The sequence below is a fragment of the Lipophrys pholis genome (assembly GCF_963383615.2).
Source record: "Lipophrys pholis genome assembly, chromosome: 11".
NCBI classification, from domain to species: Eukaryota; Metazoa; Chordata; class Actinopteri; order Blenniiformes; family Blenniidae; genus Lipophrys; species Lipophrys pholis.
In genome coordinates, this window is record NC_137631.1 from 16,529,933 (window position 1) to 16,551,921 (window position 21,989).

Here is a 21,989-nt window from a genome sequence, read left to right on the forward strand (position 1 = left end):
TCTGTTTTCAGACATTAGGCCAGATCATGGTGCAATTAAATGGAATGTGTTCAACAAGAATGTCTTTGTTGCAACAAGGATTTAAACTGCAATCCCAAAATTCAGCCTAGTTTGCTAAAGACATACGGTCACAAAAGAAAGGAGGACGTGTATCCTTTCCCTTCCTGCTTGATTTTGTTTCCGTTTCTGGATATTTTTGGCCTGCTCCAGACACCGGAAACTGCCCTGTCCAACTTAAACATCTCCAGATGACTCTTTCTTTGGCTTTAATACACACATCCGTCCCTCGCTCCCTTTCTCCGGTCAAATACATATCTCCCTTTATTGGTCGCTTCCTCAGTTTGCTATCACAAGGGCCCCGTTGTTTGACCATTGCAGGGGAGAGAGAATAAAAGCGACAAAGCAATCGGTGGGGAATTGGGAAAGACTGGTAAAGACAGAATAGAAGAGCGAGAGAAAAAAAAACCTTCTAAAACAAGATCCTGGACATTTGTATTTCATGCATTTATGAGTTATTGTTCCTGTTTAGAATAAATGTGTGCAGCTCCAGAGATGCTGAAAGAGAGAGGGAGCAGGTTGACAATATAAGACTGAGTGGAGAGGGAAGGAAGAAAGGAAGCAAGGCAGGAAGGAACAATAACAAGCAGCTATGATTTAGTGAGACACTACCCAGCACTCATACCCTTATCTTCTCTATACACGCTCACCTTTCTCTTACCTACAAAAAAGTATTGCCAAGAAGCACAAGGTGAGAAACGCTCGTAGGTGCCACATATTTGAGGCCCTAAGTGAGTCTTGTTATGAAGTGAGTGGGCTTCTATTCTGGGCTGTGGTGTGGTCATAATGAGGCACCGATCCGATGAATTTGGGTCCAAACAGGGGAAAGATCCAAAAGGGTGAGGCAGGTTTAACAAAGGGGCGGGCGTTGGAGTCGAGTTTTAGGGTCGAGTAGGGAAACGGGGTGGATGGTATGCGATAGGAAAGGTAACCTATATTGGCTGAGTGTGATATAAACACTGCTGGACGGTTAATTGAAGCAAGATGGAGAATCTCTTTAACCCTGACACTGGGACGCTGCGGTAGGCAGTTAAGACTGACACACACCCGGTCTGCGCTCTCCTCTTGGTCTTCCACTGTCTGCCGTTGTCTGCTTCTCCACCATATTTATTGAGACTAAATAAACACACACTCTTAAACACGACACATTGAAACCAAGCACAGTCTGACTAAAGCAGTTCTATGGTGATTTATGAGGCTGAGATCATTATATCTGAAATAGGCTTTATGACGCGTCTGCACTTTTAATGTAACAGCATCTACATATGGTGCAGATTAGATTACGACACAAGAGTTGGGGGGGGGGGGCTCTCAGTAGACTACAGTTTCAGTTCAGTTCAATGGGTTATTGAAAACCTAATGGAGAAATAATAGCAGGGCTAAATCCTGTCTTCTTCCACATCTTGGGCTTCACATAGTGGCAGAGTGGGAGGGAGCAGGGAGGGTCAGGCAAAGGCAGCCAGGAATGTCTAGAGAGACGACTGACCGAGAGAGATCTGTTTTGTTTGTTCAAGTGTGTGTGTGTGTGTGCGCGTGCGTGGGTGCGTATGTTTTTTTGTGTGTGGGTAAGGGCTCCACCCTCCCTGCCCGTGAGTGACTTTGGGACCGAAATGTGGTTCCAGTTAGGGCGTTTTTAAAATCAGAAACATACTGGCACTTCAAACAAACTGGAGATATTTTTGTAGCCAGTTTTGCTTTGTTCTCATTCTCACTACAAAGCACAGTTCCTAGACTTTCACCAAAAAGCACTTTTCTCAGTATTTTCTTTAGACTGGATTACAATTTAGATTCAAACTGACAGTTGGAGACGTCTTTAAATTGCAAACTTTGCATAGGCACATTTCTGTTAGGTATTTCAGCGGGCACAGCAAAGTCCTCAGGTTTTGTGAGATTCAAGCCTCTGTTATAAGAAAACAACATGGATACTGTAGACCTGTCTTCACATCTTAAATTGACACTTGCATCTAAAAAGCTTTATTTCTACAATGCATTGAAGAAAATGCCTTGATAGAAGGCTTATGACAAAAAGTGTCAAAGAACATGGTTACACACACACACACACACACACACACACACACACACACACACACGAAAAAGGGCCCTCAAAATAATATGCAAACTATGAGCCAACGGTTTGCATGGTGCATGTGTTATGTAAAAGTGAAAGAAAAATAAAAGGAGTAAAGGTAACACAGGAGGACAGACTATTTTGTGTTGGTACAGTAGATTTGAATATCCCTCCTAGTCATAACATTAGAAACTTCAACTTGCGCTGAATTCCTGATGGTCTGAAAATTCCCTGTTACTCCTTGACAGAGTTTCACTCTCAAAGCTTATTTTGTGCATAATCAACGTGTGTTTTGAAAGCCAATACTATGTTGTACCAGGAAGACTGAGTTCTGAAGCCTTATTGTTTTACCATAAAATTGGACATCTCATGTAACTGGTAATTAGTAACACATGAAACGACTGTCAATGGGCCTTCTATTCACACACATATTTCATGTCAACATTATCTTTCTGCTTTTCCTCATTGTTCCCTATTTTGCTTTCTTAAAGGATTTATAGGCTCGATATTCACTGATGCCGAGACTATGAGGCTGTTAAAACTGGGTCACAAAGATATACATCTGTGCATGGGCACCTGTATAGGGAACAAAGCATATATTTAAAATGGAGAAATCTATATCAAGACTAAAGCAAACATCTCCTTTAATGACATCCAGGAAAAAAAATAAGTTTTTCATGAGTGCAATGTTCCAGCGTCACAGTGTGCCAGTCTGCATGCAAATCACCACTGACCACTGTAAATGTTGTGCAGGCAGTTCCACCATCCCACTTGCTACCACTAATTTCAATGTCTGCTTTTGCATTGCAGTATTTTGTATTTTCTTCTTCTATCGGGATGAGCCGCAAGGAAAATTGTCAAAATGGATTATTTCACTTTGCCTTTTTCCCAAAGGAAGGGCAAGCCACCTTTAATTCACTTATCATGAGTCCCTCTCTCTTGATGTCCACCCTCACATTCAGATGAGTTTTCTTTCACATCTTGGACACAGATTGGACATTCCACAAATTCCTCTCCAAAGAGAGCACTTTTGATAAAACCCATTGTGAGTATGTATCTTGCGGAGTTCTTTGTGCGTGTATTATGGTTAGTGTGCCATACATCTGCTCTGTGTTTTGGATGAAATGGATCTGAGTAATTCAGTAACTTGAGCAGCTTCCAAGGAAGGACAGAGAACAAAGCAGCAGAGACAGAGGGGGAAACAGAGTGTGGGCAAATTAAAAAGAAGAGCACAGCCATTTGGGGCAAATAGGTACAGGTGATGTCATGTCTTCAGGACTTTTATCTCAATGAAACGCAGTCTTCGAGATCATGGGGGTTGGTCTGCAAGGAGGTGGACTGTGAATGTGAGTCACTCACAGGGGAAGGATCTTTTACCCCAACACCTCCTCTCTTCATCTATAATTCATACAGTGAGAAATCACTGTAGACCCCAATGACCCTGTGTTCACTGATACTGCTGTTGCAGAGAGACAGAGTGACGTAGACTTGGGGATTTGGTTCTTTACTGGTAACAGACCCCATACATAAATCTATACAAAGTGTGTGTGCGTGCGTGCGTGCGTGCGTGCGTGCGTGCGTGCGTGCGTGCGTGCGTGCGTGCGTGCGTGCGAGCGTGCGTGCGTGCGTGAACTTTGATTGATCTTTCTTTTTCTATCTTTCTACGGGTTTCTTTTCAGTTTATAAGCAAGTGCGCACACGCATGCACACACACTTTGTATACCTTTGTGAGGACACACGCTCAGACACACACAGTTAGCAGCTTAAATCTCAAGGACACTGTATGCTGCATAACAGCTGAACTCTGGTGGCCTCTCTCCCCTGTCCTGTGACTGGATAGAATACCAAACACTCTAATCGTTATGCTGAATATTAAACAGCGCTGTCCTGCAAACCTGTGTGTGTGTGTGTGTGTGTGGGGGGGGGGGGGGGGGGGGGGAGTTTTTTGTGTATGTGTGTGTGTGTGTTCTAATGTATTCTACTTGCCTATTAAAGATGTACCCTCAGAACAGAACAGCAGGGGAGAGGCAAGTTTGGGATAAAAAAAAAAAATCCCTGCTCTTTGCTGATTTGGCCTGTGTGTGTGTGTGTGTGTGTGTGTGTGTGTGTGTGTGTGTGTGTGTGTGTGTGTCCTGGCCTCGAGCCCTCAAGGCTAATTAGAGAGACAGCTAAACAACAACATCACTCCCTAATATTGGCTTTACAGGCCCTCTGTGGGCTCCCTTCCATATAAAAACGCAGACATTTTCAAACTTCTTACTTCTTCAGCTGAGTGACATTGAAACATCCTGTAGTGTCAGGTACTCACATCCACATAAATGTTTGACCAGCCTCCTTGCCCTGTGTGTACCCAAGAGAGATACAAACAAAAGTTGTCATGACAACTTTCGAGGAGACGTGCCTGTCTAGAAATGTAGGGCACGTAAAGGAGGAGGCGTTGTCACACACGACACAAACGGCCAGTAAAAGATGTACAACCCAAGGGTGTGAACTTAAAGTAAAAAGGACAGAAGGCTTCCCTTGCACAGAAAATCCACAACAGTATAGTGGTCTCAAGAAGGCAAAAGCAAGAAAATCCTCCGTCTTTCTAAGCTTCTTGACGATATACAATGAATACCTACCCTTCCAGATGTACGTCAAGCTGTACACAGAGGATAAACACAAACACATGAGGATGAATAAGGATCAAGCAGGCATCTTGAGAATAAACAGGGAGATGAGGCAGGAAGACAAACTGGGATTAAAAAAAAAAAAAAGACAAAGATGCACTTGAATGATAAGTGTTGGTAGAATGATACCGTGCAGGCTGAGGGCGTTTTGTCATGGTTCTTCAAGACCTAGTTTGAGGTATTCTTATCGTAAAAAGTGAGTGAAAAAGGAGCCATCAGTCTCTCCACAAACTGTGTCCTGCAGCATGTCTGCTCCCCCACAAACTCTGCTCTACAGGCAGGATTTATCCATCCACAGCTTTGGTTCTATGTGACTGTGCTCCATTACTACACACTTGATTCCTCTGAGCCAGGGTAATGAAAAATGACCCTGCTCATCTGCAGGGAGAGCCCTTTGGCAGGTGTGTGCGGTCTCTGTGTATATGTGAGTGTGGGTGCCATTCCTCTTGTCCAAAGGGAATCCCGTCAGGGTAAACGTATTGAATGTCTTCCATTTGGCCTTTTCGCCTCAAGGAAAGCCAGAATCTGAAGGTAGAAGTTGGATGGCTTGTACTCAACAAATAAAAATACCAAATCAATCACATGGTGGCCACAGTTACGCAGAGGAACTGGGTTATTTATTTTAGGTTAAGTGGTGGTATTTGCTTTCAAGCTCATGATCCATGAAAACCTTGAAATAAAAAGAAATACATAATAGTGCCTGCCAACAGGAGTTTGTACATGAAATAGGCAGAGGTTTGTAGCTTTTTTTTTTTTTTTGCATTAAATAATCTCAGAATGATGGTAGCTGATAACTCCGGATACTCTACAGCTGGAGTTTTGAAAGTGTATTATGTCATTGCTCGCTCACGTTTTGTCTCAAGCCAAGAAGTAATATTGTGTTAAATGTCGACCTTCCTATTTCTTTTCCACATCATAAGATATAATTGTGAACAGCTGGTGGAAGAAATAGGCAACAAAAAACTCCTATCCTGTTCATTGGACGCTTTTACTTTAAACAACCTGCGACTGCTCAGCAGTTACATTCGTGGTTTTGCAATGAAGCTCATTTTGTTATTTTAGTTTGCCTCAATAACGCTTCCAATAAATTCAGCTCTAAGAATGAATGTTTGGATTCAATGATTGATAATTGTACCCTTCACTTATTTGCTTTTATCATGACTTATTGGGACACTAAAATGTGCTCTGGCACACAAAACAGAATAGGAACAGAATAGGAGCTGACAATGCTTCATAAAAAATAATAGGAAATGTGTGCTTCTTATTTCTAGCTGTCATTCAACTCTAATGTGATGAATATGTGAAGAACTTTTCATTAACATTTTTGGCTCATCGAGATAATAATATTCCAACACTCTGTGCCAGACTTCAACACAAGACTTTAAACCTCTGTTCGGTAAACACATGTGGACACACTTTTAAAGGATGCAATATCCATACAAATAGAGGATCTGAAAGCCCCCTGAGGGATTTCCTCAGATATTTACCAGATTCTCGTGGTAATCCTGTGGGATTACCATTCTATACAGAGGCCCTAACCTCTGAACTTAAAACATCATAAGCTCTTACATCCCCAACACTAATGCCACAGTTAAACCTATCACTTCTCTCAACAGAAAAGGACCACCTCAAAAAACCTTAGATCATGTCCATTCTGGCCACACAGTTGGAGCTCTGGCCACAATTCAGACACACTTACAGGATTTAAAGGGATGCCAGCCAGATTTATCAAGTAGGCCATTCACCCTTGGCCTAATAAAACACAGGCCAGATATTACATGGTTTACCATGTACAACATCTGAATAGTCTCCAACATGGCAACTGATATCTGGGAAACAGTTTGTATTTGGCAGCCTTTGAATATAAAACCAAGAACTGTCAGTAAATGTTTAGATCATCCTATTTTTTTTGCATCATGCAAGAAGCAGATGATTTGCCTTGAACAGCGACAAAACACCATCCAATTTTCATTGAATAGCATGCTTTAAACCAGAGAATCAGATTAGTCCTCTGGGATGGCTGCATGGTCCGCGTGTGAGGAAGTGAGTCCGCAGGCATGCAAACGTCTGTAATTAATCAAGTTAGCAGCCATCCTATCAAGTGGTGTGACATATTTTTGCATTACCAAAGAAATTAGATTCTGGCGTGGCTAAGAAGCTTAAAGTGCACACAGCTCCAGAATGATAACGTCACACACTGACGTATCAGTGGAGAGGGGGTGGCGGGTTTTAATTATTTATCATGTAACAAGACTGAAAATCACCAGATTACTCATCAAACACATCTATATCAACAACATTTTGGTGGCAGATTAAACATTGATCATGATTTATGATTTATGCGTTGGTGAGAAAATTGTTCAATTTGCTCGTGAATCAGCAGCAGCCATTTCCACGTCACCCTTTTTCTATTTCTCACACATATGCACCCACATACAGAGTATTTGATAAACCTGGGAAGGGAGCCGTGGAAATATTTTCCAGACAAACTATGCAAATAAGAACTTGTCCCCAGGGAGACTCACTAAACGACTTCAACCACCAACACAAGCTCGGGCCGCTTGTTTGTATGTGTGTTCGTGCATCCGTACGCCTTTGCAGGGATATCAAACACAAACATGCCTGTAGCTAACTGCCGACAAATTAGAAAATTGCAAAAAGAAACAAACAAAGCACTGGAAAAAATCTGGGACAGTAACTGCGCTGGCCTTGTAGCCCTCACATCTCCAGACCTTGCTCTGTCGGTTCTGGGAAAAGAATTTTTCTCACATGCAGTTCCTGACTTTGAGAACAAACATTGCTGCCAGACAGAAATAGTGATCAACATTCTTCAGTAGGAAGTCACAAGTTCAACTTCGTCCTCTGTCCAATAATTGTTTGGCTGGAAAACAGGGAAAATAGGAGAGAGTTGGGAATTATTACGAACATGAAGATTTCCCATTCTGGATGCTTTCCTGGCTGTCCTGAAGTTATTTATTGACATATGTTTCAATGGCGCATGAGAACAAACGGTGGATAAATTGAACATGAGAGACAGAGACTTAATAAACTGAGCTGAGAACAATCATGACCTGATTCTGCCGAGCTGCTGGCAGTCACAGTGGTCGACTCTTTCAAGAAATCCACTTGCTTCAAACACCATGGCTTGACTACACGCCCATAACTTATCAAGCCACAAACAAAAGAAGGAGCTGAACAGATTCAAACAAAACAAAACAAAAAAGTCCTGAACAGCAACACAATTGTGTGTCTTAGTAATGTCAAGGGTTTGCCATGTTTCTGGTTTTCATCACTGTGAACTGGGACTCTAGGGGAAGAAAATATGAAAGAAATATGATCCATGACAGCACTTTTCTCACAGGAAACAGGACCAGATGAGTTCAGTGGGATTAAACATAACTGCATTCTGATTCCAAATATGATGCTGTAGAGCACACAAGCAAACACTGTAGCGATGGATAGCAAATATGTATCACAGATGTGACATAATGTGGGATTTAAAATATGTATAAAACTTTTCCCTGATGTGGTGTTGCTAGGAAACGGCAGGGATTGAAGTTTATTTTGCCATCGAGGAGAACGTTCCTCCTGTCAGCTGTTATTAGCAAGTGCTGCAAAAGGAAATAACTCAGTTTATCTACGATGTTTATCTTGTCATGTCTTGAAAGATCTACAGGGATGCTGAACATGCTCGCTAAGGATGAGATTTCCCCCTGCCACTTGAAACTCCTCAAAACAAAACGACTGCCTGCAGTAAAACCTTGTGTACTGCGTTCTCACTGATGACTGCAGGAAGATTCAAAGGAAGTCCAGCCACCTGGGTTTGCTCTAATTCCTACCCTTGCTTCTTCCCTGTGCAGGATACCCTGCCCGTGGAAAGTGTTTGGGAGGTATGAAACTTGACTTGTTGGACAAAATAAAATATTGTAAAAAAACAAAACAAGCAAACATATAATGCACACTGCTGAAATCAATGCAAATGGAAAAGAGCATGAGAAATGGCAAACTAATTATTAGAGACACCTAACGCTGCGCAGCAAAGCTCTGCCCTCAATCGCTTGTTGGTACTAACCCTGTTTGAGGGGTCATGCCACCAGAGGAAAATGTGTGACTGGAGGCTGTTGAGTCAATATTACTCAGCCTGATGTATGAAAGTGTGAACACACGCCTGTGATCCCTCGTGGGAGAACGTGAGAGAGCACATTTGTGCAAGCAAACATTTCACACAAATGTTGCAGTCTGCTGGTTAAAGTAGCGCCACAGCTCAATCACAGTGTGCTGCATGCAGAGCGGCGTGTCACACATGTCGGTGCAGTGAATTGTCCACGTTTGTGTCATTATTAAGCACGCTCAGCTGTCGATGAGAGATTCCTTTTCTGGTGAGAGTTCCAACAAGAGCAAAAAATGAGTTCTATAGAAGTCTGAAGTTCACGCTTATCAATCGTTTGTTTGTTGTTTATCTAGCTGAGGTTGTACAGGGCCCACACACTGTAAGGTTGCGTTTGAAGATCTACAAATACTTTAGGTTTAAATGCAATTTGTTACATGAATGTTGTTTTAATGTTATGATTACATTGATGAATTTACCATGTCAGCCTCAGCATTGTCTGTACAACTTCACTTGATCGAGCGGAGCTGTTTTCTGACTCGCAGTGATGTGATCGACTGGTCTACAACAACCCACTTATTTGTACAAACTGTGTTTTATGTATTGCTATCTTGAGATGACTTAAGTAGACAAAAATAACAGAAATAAAAAAGTCCACTAAAAATGTAGAAGTAGATTTAGTACATAACAACCAGGTGAAAAAGGTTTTTGTTTGTTTTGGGGTCAAATGGGTTGCAATTGAGAATAGGAGAAGTGAAAAGACCCTGTGATTTTCAATCAGTCTTTTTCTTTCTCTCCTCTGTGTCTGCACCAGTTGTGTGAGCCTGGGTATCTCATTAACAGTAGTAGAGGAAGCCAGGCATAGAGGCATACCAGGGAGCCAGGGATATCCCCATCCTGCAGCATGCAGACACACTGACCCCTCCTTCTCTGCCTTTGCAGCTCCCTCCACTATTAACTGCTCCACCTTGGACTGTACCACTCCATCTGGTTTAGGGGTATTGTTAGTCGCTCCACAAAAGGCTTGCGCAGGAGAGGAGAGGTATGGGAAAGCATTAAAAGAAGCCTGCCTTTGTTTTGCTTTCGCGAGGCCTCCGTCATACCAGGAGGGTGTGTTAAAGGATGGATTTCACTTTAAGAGCCCTGGTAAATAATTTCAGCTTCCTCTGATTGTGTTACCCGCCGTCAGGATGCTGCAACTTAGGAGTTACATAAATCCCCAACTGAAGACAAAAGTTACAATAACAATCCAGTTTATTCCTCTCCTGAGAATAAAGGAATCAGACAAAAAAGACAGGAAAATGCACAAGGCATGTATGTTTCTCAATGTGTACATGTAGGCGCCTCAGGCTGCATGTTGGATTTATGTTATGCAGGAGAGTTTGTGTTGTTTGTTATCCTGCAACAGGCCTGGGTTTTTCTGTATGAGGCCTTTGGTTTGTCTGGGTAGTGCCAGCTGCATACAGGGCAGGTGATATGCCTGGGGAATACTAATAGCTCCATGAAAGCCCCGAGTACCAATTCAAACATGGTGAAGTGAATACTGATCAACCATTTTGCTGAATCACAGCGAGACAGACACAGGGCACCAAAGACTGACACTTTAATAATAAATCTGAAATGATACAAAGAAGGAACACATTTGTATTAGACTGAAGCAAAGTGACACATTTAGTGTGTCAAAAGGTATCAGGTCAGAATAAACAGAAAAAACAACAGTGACAGGACAATCTGTACAACAGTGTCTGCGTGTGTTTTGGATGGATGAGCACCTTTCAGTGCCTCTATCTTTTCCATCGAAACAGCATCTCTGAAGAGCTGAGTAACCAACAAATATATTAGACTCCAGCAACTTGACTTCCTGTTGTCTATATATCATTCACAACAGTGAAACTCACAATAACAGAGTTGCAGCAATAGATGACAAAAAGTATTTTACACATTAGAGGAGTCTGTTTGGGAATGCTGCCATATCTTCTGACCCATGAGTTCTGTCCTTCATGCTTAATGACACAAACCAGTCAAGTTTGACCCTCCTGCTGCTATGCAGCCCGAAGGACATACCTGGCTTACAGTGCATCATCTGCTCCTTCTATGACTTTCTTTTTCATCTCACGCTTAACACTGCTCCATGCCAGATGGTGCTGCATGTAAACAGACAATAGGAAGCTGCAAATGCAGTCACTGCATAATTATGTCCTAATTGGAGAACATTCATTTGGGCACAAATTGGCAATAAAACCTGCTAAAACGCCTGAATGCAGCCTACCTGGTAAAGTGGCCTTGACACACACCTGGGTGTGTGTATTAGATGCAGAGGCCCAGGAAGGTTTCTGGCCTGCACGCGAAGCCGTCGGATGGCCGTGGAGGTGAGAGTCCACAGCAGACCCTGCCGAGTACAGACCGCCTCATCCAGACCCAACAATACAGCTTCCATCACTGCGCTGGAAATATGTCACAAGACACCTCCAGAGGTAAGACCAGCAGTGTGACTTTATATCAGCCAAAAATCCACAGGTATCAAATGAAGAAATGTAGATTTTTACAGGTGAGCTACTACAGATAACATCCACTGAGACTTAAGGAAAGAGATGGTCTGATTATCCTTTATTGTCCTCTTGATACCACTCAGCTCCACTAGATAATAAATAGGTCATCTCTTGAGGCAAGCCATGGAGATACAGGTTGACACTGTGAGTGCTTGTTCTTGTGCCTCTGTCTCTCCTGGGTCCTCTGTCTCTCTCCCTGGGAATCACCAGTCTGATGTCTTGTCAAGGTCAAACCCCGCTAGTCCTTCTGTCCCAGTCCCACACAGCTTGTGGTCTCTGCTGACTGTTTCTTGCCTCCTGCCCCTTTCCTCTTCTCCTCTTTCTTCTCACCACAGCAATGCACCCTCTATCCGTTAGACTGAGCGCCACAAACACAAACATTCCCACTGAAGAAATGCAGCCAGTCCCCCAGTCTCCCTGAATGGTAGTTGTTTTTAAAGTGGTATACACTCTCACACTGCAGCTCATGTGGACAGCAGTCTCTCTCTCTCTCTCTCTCTCTCTCTCTCTCTCTCTCTCTCTCTCTCTCTCTCTCTCTCTCTCTCTCTCTCTCTCTCTCTCTCTCTATCTCTCTGTCTCTCTCTCAAGCTGAGAGGTGTGTGTTTACAGGCTACTCACCTGATCAGAGTGGACATTGTGTCCCATAAGGTGAACATTGCATGTTTGATAATGTATAAAAACATACATGCATACGCTTACAGCAGTTAGAAACGAGGTGGGCTTCTACGCATTTGCTAATTAACAATAATTGAACTGAAATGCCGCCAACATCTGATCTCTACACACGTAAGCAATGTAACTGTATGACAACAATGAGGTTCTTGCCAAAATGTCTTTAGAAATGGAGACATTTTTTTCCTGACCAATTTTCCCAGGGTATCCTGGCCTGACCTGACTCTTACTCTAAAAAAAAAGAAAAGGAAAAAAAGTAATGAATATTAAACCCGTCTGCCATTCCCTGAAAATTCTATTCACATTCTTGCACAGTAATAAAAGTACTGAAAATATAATTAAGTAAAACTTGGTTGTTTGTTTGAAATAAGAGATCCACAATCAATGTTGTCTTAAATCTGGTTACAACACGCATGTGCAACAATGGCCACATGGAGGCAATACAAACCTCATACAGAAACTCTGCCTGCCTGGCTGTGTCTATCCCTGCCAGTCTGTTGTTACAAACTCTGGCTCAGTAGCACAGCTGAAACAATACAGCTTGAGCGATCATGGTTTTCTGGTGTTACATTTAATACAAATGTCAAAATAATGCCGAAATCGAATACAGATGCACCTTTTCAACCACCAGCAGACGACCCGCTCAGTCACAGAGGATATTTAAATGTCACTCCTCACATAAAAAAAACAAAAAAACGTCTATTGGTTTTACACAGTAAGTGCTTTAATTTTTTTTCCCAACTGTTTCCTTAGTCTTTCCTCAGAGAGACTTGATCAATAAAGAATTCAATAACTTGGTAGTGTACAGTAATTCTCTGTCTTTCTCCCAAACCTGATCTGACTGCGGGTGGATTAAATAGCCTTTCGTAGCTCACTTTGATTCATGGTGAGGTTTATCAATGCGAGAGGTCACCCCTGCACTACTGAGTTCATGTGAGTGTGTCTGTATGTGTGAGAGACTGTGTGCTAACAAATTATTGAGTCTCCAATACAGCAGTGGTGAATCGTTACAGAGGCTTACAGTGAAATGCCTCCCTGATGGGTGAAGTAATTATGATGACAGCAAGGGAGGCTGTCAGTTAATGGAGGTAACTGACAGCCTAAATGGAGGTAGTTTGGGTGTAGATGGGTAGAATGAGTATAAAACTTTTTTTCAAGAATCAAAACTGACACAGATACCTAATATCATTATCATCACCATATTATCTTTTATTAAACAGAACAAACGGTAAATAAATTACACTTATATCATGCTTTTTCACTGTTTCATCAGATGGCTGCTACAGCATACCATCCACTGTGAGCAATTTGGGGTTCAGTGTCTTGCTCAAGGATACATTGACATATGGACACGTGGGAGATGGGGCATCGAACAAACAACAATCCAAATCAATGACAACCTGCATCACCAATTGAACCACAGCCACCCCAGCGTTCAAAGCTCTGAGTGATTTACAACTCTAAGAACATGCTTACTTGTGATATTCAACGGCTGTCTTCTAGTTATTGGTGGTACTCTTCGGTGGTCAAACCCCCTAATTGTTGAGTTGTAATGTGTTGGTCCTGTGGAGGGTGTTAAACTCAACCCACTGAGAGGGATTTTCACACTTGTTTACACCGCTATGTCTGGTGTTCTGCACCATCGCTTCTCACTCTATTAAAGACATAATTCATTTTGAGGCTATTAGTTGTTTCTTTTCTTTTATACAGCACTGTTCCACAGGGCCATGGAGCCCTTTTACTTCGAGGCTAAACACAGCACATGCATCACATGACATTATCAGACAAAATATCAATGAAGCGTTAAATTGTGTACTGTCTTCACTTTGGGGTGTGGTTGTTGGAACCATCCATGGCGCTTCTTCATTATGAATGCTTAAGTCATCGGAGGATGGGAGCTATTTCAGCCCAAAGTTATGCAGTATGTGCTGCAGTCGGTACGCACTTTTGGTGGATGCTTTCACAACACAGTGGCATAGCACCCGAGTGTCAGTGGAACCACCGAGACCTCCTTTTCAGGCCAGTCAGGTTCCCTGGTTTACACCAGACTGGATTAAGTACTGGACTTGAGCACACGTATGTTGATGCACTCATATGTGAAAGCACCTCAAGGCTTTTGGGTGTGCGATTGTTAGTGGAAATTAGCACAAGCATGATGTTGCATATATAATTTTTTTTTGTTTTCTTACAATATAGTGAAAGTGAAATGTGAATCTTACATCGCATCGCTTTCACTCAGTAATCCACAGAAATGATAAAATCCCACAATGCTAAAAATAAACTTCGAAGCATCCGAAATGTATAAACCAAGGTCCGTTGTTTTGCAAGTTTCCCATCCCTCTATCTCAGGGCCTCCCACAGTGTGCTTGCACTGGAACCTTGAGAAACGCATGAGGAATGTGTGGTATTCGGCCGGTGTGAATTTTCCAAAATGAATCAGCGGTCGGCTGGAGACGCACAACTCACCTCTCAGCTACTATAATTTATGAGGGGTGTAAATATTTTTTGTAGTAAGGAGGGAGGAGGTTAGGTATGACCAATGCGCCGTTCCCATGATTTTATGTATTTGCAATGTCCTGCTGAATCCTGGGAAAGGTCACACAGGCCATGTGATGTAAACAGACATGAGCAGCGAATCAGCTGGACAGCTCTTGCCATAGAGACGTCGAGGAGAAGAAAACATTTGAAACAGATGCTATTGGCAGCAATACGTTTAGAGAATATGCTTGTCACCTAATTCATCTGCCGCCAAATAAATCATAAATGTGCAGTTTTGAGGGCATGCCGCTGTCCACACAAACAAGATAGAAGAAAATCAGAAGTGAGCCGTCTCACTTTCTCAACTCTGCCTTCCAGCCTGCTACTTTCACCTATCTATCTCAATCTCACTCTTCCACTTTCATCTCTCTCTATCTCTGCGTCTGCGTCTTGCTCTCTGATCTGCGCTCAGGCGTGTTACACTGGAGAGCAGGCAGACCAGAAAGGAAGAGAGTGTGCGATAGAGGGAGAGCAGTGGAGGGAAATGGGTCATCTGAACTATAAATTCACAAGAACCTTCTCAGCTGAGCCACTCTGGTGCACAAATTGCCTAAAACAGTTGTGTACAAGAGCGGAGAGTGCAGCTGACACAGGTATAAGTAATACACGTCCCGTTTTTCACCACAGCTGTTATGTGATGGTGATTCTGGCATCTGGATTTCAAGGTTTGCAGACACACACACATAATCACACACAAACACTTCAAGCAATGAACACACTAACAAAACACACACTGATTTATGTCCTGAACTATAACTATAACCTAACCTAATCTTATCCATCCATCTTCTATACACCCTTGTCCAATTCAGGGTCAAAGGTACTCTGGGTCAGTCATTACCTCATCACTGGACAAACAACGAGACACAGACAACTATACTGTATGAAATTAACACCAATGATCAATTTAAGGTGATCGCTTAAGGTCAGATACAACTCCACAAAGTCAAGACTGTCATAAAGCTAAGAATCTTCTCGTGTCGTGTGAGATTGCTAATCACTATTTATAGCATGTGTCCCCAACTGTACTCTTTGTAAGACATTAATCACACAGTAACCTCAAAATTTCAGATTTACGTTCCAGAGAATTGATATTTATCCCCGGAGTTAAAACAAAGCCCCATAATGTACAAGTAGTAACACACACACACACACACACACACACACACACACACACACACACACACACACACACACACACACACACACACACACACACACACACACACACACACACACACACACACACACACAACACAGATTGTAAGTGACATATGTGTATAGACCGGGCCTGAAATTCAATTCTGATCATTCTAGTTTAATGTGATTGTATTAGAGGTGCAGGCAAGAAAATCAATAACATAGCGTAATGTGACTCGGGAGAGGCCTCAAAGACGGGAGCGTCTATATGTCTCCATGTGAGTAGGAATGTGTGCCATGAGCCGGGGTTTCTCCACTCTCTATGGGTGTTTGGAATAATTCAAATAAAAAAGCAGCACCCGCGTGCAGCCATGATGACATAAAACCTTTGAAGTATCGAGGCTTGTTCGACTCTTAAGTGTAGAAGTTGACCTAGTTCGTGTGCTACATGCTCTAATATAGTACACACATGCACAAAAGGGTGTTCAGTTCACTCCAAAAAACATGCACATGAACTCTCCCTCTCTCTCTCTCTCTCTCTCTCTCTCTCTCTCTCGCTGTCTCACACTAATCATACTCTCCTCCACTTTGCCTGGCAGATAAATATTAATGAGGATTACGATGTTACTGCAGTACACCCATGGGAAAACAAGAGACTGCATCTCTCTCTCTCTCTCTCTCTCTCTCTCTCTCTCTCTCTCTCTCTCTCTCTCTCACCCTTTTCCACTCTGTCTCTCTTTGTCACTTGTGATACCAGCCACCCACCCACTCCATCACACACACACAAGCACGCACTGCTTCCAACATTTTCAAGAAAGTCGTTAACACTTTTTATATATGAGAAAAAGTAACCCCCCCCCAACTCTTTTTTTTCTGTTACTGCAGAATCCACACAAACACAGCAACATACAAACACACACAAGGACTATGAATAACCGCCTTCATATGAATGAGTCAGAGACAGTGCCTCCGTTCTCACTGAGACGTGTTATCTCTGTCTAACAAAGAGCCCAGATTGTGCTGGGATATTAAAAGAACATTTCGGGGTCTCCACATCCTGTTTTGAGGGAGCTGGAATTTAACAAACGCCTTCCCATCAACCCACACTCACTCGTCTTCTGTCTTTTTTTGGTCCGCTCTGTCTGTCTTTCTCGAGACGATATCATGCAGTCATTTCAGAGAAAAGAGGGGCAGATATAATAAAATCACTCCCAGCTCTGCATGAAGGTGGCAGAGGATGGGAACAGACCAGCACACATCCATCCACTGCCTGGATGTTTTGGCAGAGGACAGAGTCCACTCTCACCATGGCTACCCCGCTAGCAGTCTGTCTCCATAGAGAAAGCGCATTATCAGTAGCTCACTGCCTTCGGCCCTCACTCACAGTCAATAGGCGATCATCTCTTCATTGTTTGATCATGCTCTGTACAGTTTACTTTGAACTCGCACGCAGCTGTGTCTATAGGTCTTTGGGTTGATTTTGGATGCGGGGAAAAGAGAGGAAAAAAAAATCATAGCACAGGGTGATGAAAGAGGCAGGGTGGAGAGGAGGGTGAAAGTCTTGTGTGTGCCCCCCCGCCCCTTCCTCACTTGCTCAATAACATTCTTCGTTCTGAGCAGCCTTGGGGAGAATAGGGGGTCCCCTTTCATGCCGAACAGGGTGTGGTGCAAAAAGGGGCCTTTAGCTCCAGTTACCCCCCCCTCCTTTCCTCTTCTCTTTTTATCTCATTAATTGAACTGGCTGACCACAGCTTTCTCACCTACAGTCCTGGGGGCCTGTTAACATCCCTGGGAATCAATATTGTTGCAAGGCAAAAGAGCACTGAAGGGGCAAAAACTCGAAGCGCTAAACACATATTTGCTAACAGGGGGATGATAAGCAAGTTAAACAAGAAACTTTTTTTCTTTGGTCTCAACATCAATTTCACAACTGCTTCAATGAATTCTGACTGTAATGTGCAGACAATTAGATCAGTCTGATGAGAAACAAGCGGAGCATCAGCCTGACCCACAGAGTGCCGGAGTCCGGCGCTGACCTTCTCTGTGATTGGTGCAGAGGAGACGTTCTAAAGGTAACACGGATTGATTAGTATTCCGGCCTCATCACCTGCCTGTCTGCTCCCAAGCTTCCAGGCCCACGGTAGTAAATTACAGTTGTGCTTTTGTTTGTTTGCATTCCTATCCTACTCATGTGTATATGTGAGCGCCTGTGTGAACTTCTCTTTTTCTGACAGTGATCCACCCCTCCCACTTACATGCCCTCACACCCCTGTGGTGCCCCTGACAACATGTTTCCTTGGAGAGCAGTTCATCCCCTTAAAATCCTCCCAAAAAACACCACAGCACATACACAAAAACACTTGAATGCACACATAAACACACATGCCAGTCTTTCTCACACCCTCTGCTCTCTTTGTTTGTTTGTTTTTTTGTTCTAAATTTCACAGAAAAGAGTTGAGCAGCTTAACATGATAGTGGAATAACAAAGGCGGGAGATAATCCGAATTCAGTCTGTGCAAAGAGGTAATCTAAACAGTAAACACCCCCTTAAAGAAGCTGCTCAAAACTGTCAACAGCTACTCTGCATTTTACCATTTTTATTTACACTGTAAACACTTTGTGTCGTACAAGGACTAGCTATAAGCACACCTATCTGCTCATGTTCAACATATCTTTTTTTTTTAAGTTTTCTGATGATAACGCCTCACAACGTAACAATCTGTTTTTACGAAACAATGAAGAGGAGTGAAAGATAACATCGAAAAACTACATGGTTCATTAAAGGAAAAGTTAAATCTCTGTCTATTGTTTCATAGTTACTGAGGCATGTGTCATAGCTGGGTTTTTTTTTTTCTTTCTTTCATGAACAAGAATAGCTATCTTCCCCTAGATGTGTCTCAATTAACTGTGATGGAAACCCACATCCATCAGAAATGGACAATTTATCTGCGTTAGATAAGTGACAGGGCGCAGATGAGAAGATGGGCTTTCTCTATCTATCAGCAAGGTGAAAAGCAATCAGAAGAGTCTAGTTTTAGAATATCTCTCAACACATTAACTGGATGCTAATGGGTCTGAAAAAGCTTGTGTGGATGTGTACCCACTAACCTCTGCAGGCTTATTACAAAATGCTGAAGGACATGAAAAACCTGGACTTCCAAGTGTGTGAAGTACTTCAAACTGGATATAAGCTTGTAGAAATGCATTTCCAGCAATTTTTTAGCTGTTCCTCCCTGACAGCTCTCGGAGTTGCATAAGGAAGTGATTGGATTTGAATGCAATGAGTTATCTAACATGACAAGTCAGAGCAGGACAGAATTGCAGCTTGGTATAGAAGTGAAAGTATTTCAAGGGTTCCGTCAGGACATGGAGAGAAAAGGTGTAGCTTAACGTTACTGGGCATTGTTCACAGACCAGCAGAAAAGACCAAAGAGACTCAATCAGTCCAACAATTTCAAATCTGTTTATTGCTTTTCAACACTTTGGTCGATTTATTGCACAATTCTCAGCCTGTGTGGTTTGATAGATCCCTATCCTGAAAATATGATGAATTCACTAGCTCACACAGTAAACTGATGCACATCTTTCTCGTCATTATTCCTCCACAGCAGTAGGATGATGGGAGTGAGTTTATGTAAATCACAAACAAGTAATCCCCCCTTCAGTTTGACTGCACACAGCTGGTTGCAAGAAAAATGACTGGCAGAGGAAAGAGAATGTAATCAGGCGAGAGAGAGAGAGAGAGAGAGAGAGAGAGAGAGAGAGAGAGAAAGAGAGAGAGAACTCTCACTTTAGTGTGTGTGTGTGTGTGTGTGTGTGTCTGCATCAGATTTTCTGCATTAATTACTTTGATTTGAGCCTCTGTGTGTGTGTGTGTGTGTGTGTGTGTGTGTGTGTGTGTGTGTGTGTGTGTGTGTGTGTGTGTATGTTCATTGCTCCAGCCAATCAGCCACTAGCAATTACTACTCTCAAAAGGACAGTGAATATTCAGTTTCCTCCAATTAAAGACAATTATAACAGCCAGAGGGACTCAGTCAGGTCACAGTTAATCTTTTCCCCAGCTTTGTTTGGATTAACAATACTAAGCCTGAAATCCTTGAATAGTGACACCTGAAAAAATCTGACTGCAATGAGACTTAGATCATCTGACATGTTTCTTCCTCTGTGATCTCCCAATTCAATACACCTCGGCTATGAAAGTTACCTTCAGCAAAAAAAAAACAAAAAACCCCAGGTTGTGTCTGTTGTATTTCTTTAGAAGCCATGTGTTGATTAAGGGGAGTGTGTCTGTCTCAGCTTATTAAAATGAAAGCTGTTTTCATCCTATATACAGTCTCACAATATAATTTATGATAGTATGTGTACAGTATGCATGTGGTTGTGTGGACGACTGTATCATCTGTGTACACATTCAATCAAAGTGAGGTGCCACAAAGAGACCAGAAATCCTCAAGAGAGCTGCTGACATTTAGATGTCACAGCCACTTAGAGTTCTGTAAATGAAACCAAAGTCATGTTATAACAGGAGAGAGGACTCCGATTTTAAACCTTGAGATGAAATTCGCTTTGGTGTGATCCAGTAAGTGCTTCATGATTTTGGGGTATGCAGCTGTGAGCCTGACTCGCTCATCACCTGAACGCACACTCTACTTAAGTCTGATTCACTTAAAACCGGTGTATTAACAACATGAAAGGGCTCCAACGTGCATCACAGAATGAGCACAGGAGGGGAAACACATGCACATAAATACAGTCACAGCAGCAAACTTTTTTAATACACACGCGGGTTCCTTGTGGCAAACACATCTTTGCTGGAACACAGTCAAAGTGAATCATCTGGCAGGCCAGAGCCTGTCTTTACAGTTGACATGAGAGTTAAACTTGCAACAGACATTCCTCATCTAAGCTGGAAACAATTATTTTTCAGCAAACGCCCACCAACTTCACAAACACAAACACTAAAGCATGGTGCGTGGAAGGCAGGACAACTGCATACCTGCACTTTGAATTAAGCTGAACTTGAGGCTTTGGGTGGCTTTAGGTGATATAAAGGTGGCTAATTTGTGTCAGAATTCCGTTTAATTGGCCCGACATAGTGACAGTCAAAGAAGCTGCACTCCGAGACAGCTCTCCCACACTCAGACTTCCCTGTAACCTTGAAAGCGAGGACAGCAGTGGAATACATTAACGGTGACAGAGGCAGACTGAGCACTGCAAAGATTGACAGACTCAGGCTGACAGAAGAGAGACACAGAGAAGAATTGTCCACAGTGGAGATTAAAAGCTTTGCTCTTCACTTGCCTTCCACCAACTCAAATCTAATACGGTTCCCTGGATTAGCCAAGAACCTCTTTTAAATCCCACTTACACACACACACATACAAGAGCACGACGCCACACAGTCGCCCAGAGAGTCAAAGAAGAGGAGAGAAAGTGGAAAGAAAGGAATGGAGGGAAGCTTGTGTCTTACCCTCTCTCCACTGTTCCTCCGTAGAGTTCCCACCGGCAGCTTAAGCATCAGCCGGCGGGTTCTCCCGGGCGTCACTGCTCCTTGGACCACCATAGTACGCTCCACAGTGTGTGTGTCCGTGGGTGTGTGAGCATGTGTGTGAGAGTGTGAAGTGGGTGTCCTCGCCGTCCCGTCCAGCCTGACAGCCGTGGTTCACGCGGGCTTGCGCGTGGGGTGCGTATGAGGGAAGGAAGTGTGCGACGTGAGAGCTGGAAGAGAGAAGGAGTCCCACACACTGGTCCTACGCTCCTCTCTCTGCGTCTGTTCTCCAGTGTGGTAAAACCCAACCCATTCTGCTCCACTCAGCTACGCCATCCACTCTGCCGCTCACGAGGTGAATGAGTGTGTGAGAGTGTATGGGAGGGAGAGGGAGTGGGCTTTGTCTCTGCTCTCTCTTCTCCCCTCACTTCTCCAGCTCTGGCAGCCTCCCCTCCCTCTCCTCTCGTACTCACTTCCTTCAGTTGGGGGGGCTTAAACAGGTCACTGGATTAATGTGACGTTTCAGCTCTTATTAGCATACGCACTCGTGCCACGTGATCCAATAATAATTGCACGTACGAGACTTTACAGTCCCACCACCCACACGCACACACGCACACACCCCTTGCAGGGCATCACGTGGGGGACCTCAAAAGGAATATGGGATGTTTTGCCATCTGGTCGGGAGATTATCTTTGAA

At 43.1% G+C, this 21,989-nt stretch overlaps 1 protein-coding gene across 1 annotated transcript in view; it reads right to left on the reverse strand.

Annotated features, from left to right (window-relative positions):
• The window catches only part of frmd4a (FERM domain containing 4A), a 56,165-nt gene extending 34,724 nt beyond the window's left edge, over nucleotides 1–21,441 (reverse strand). Inside the window, exon 1 of the mRNA XM_080474952.1 lies at nucleotides 21,272–21,441. Coding sequence (XP_080331078.1) covers nucleotides 21,272–21,364 — 93 coding nt within the window. The 5' untranslated portion in view covers nucleotides 21,365–21,441. The remainder of the gene's footprint in view (nucleotides 1–21,271) is intronic.
• Between the last annotated feature and the right edge of the window lie 548 nt (nucleotides 21,442–21,989).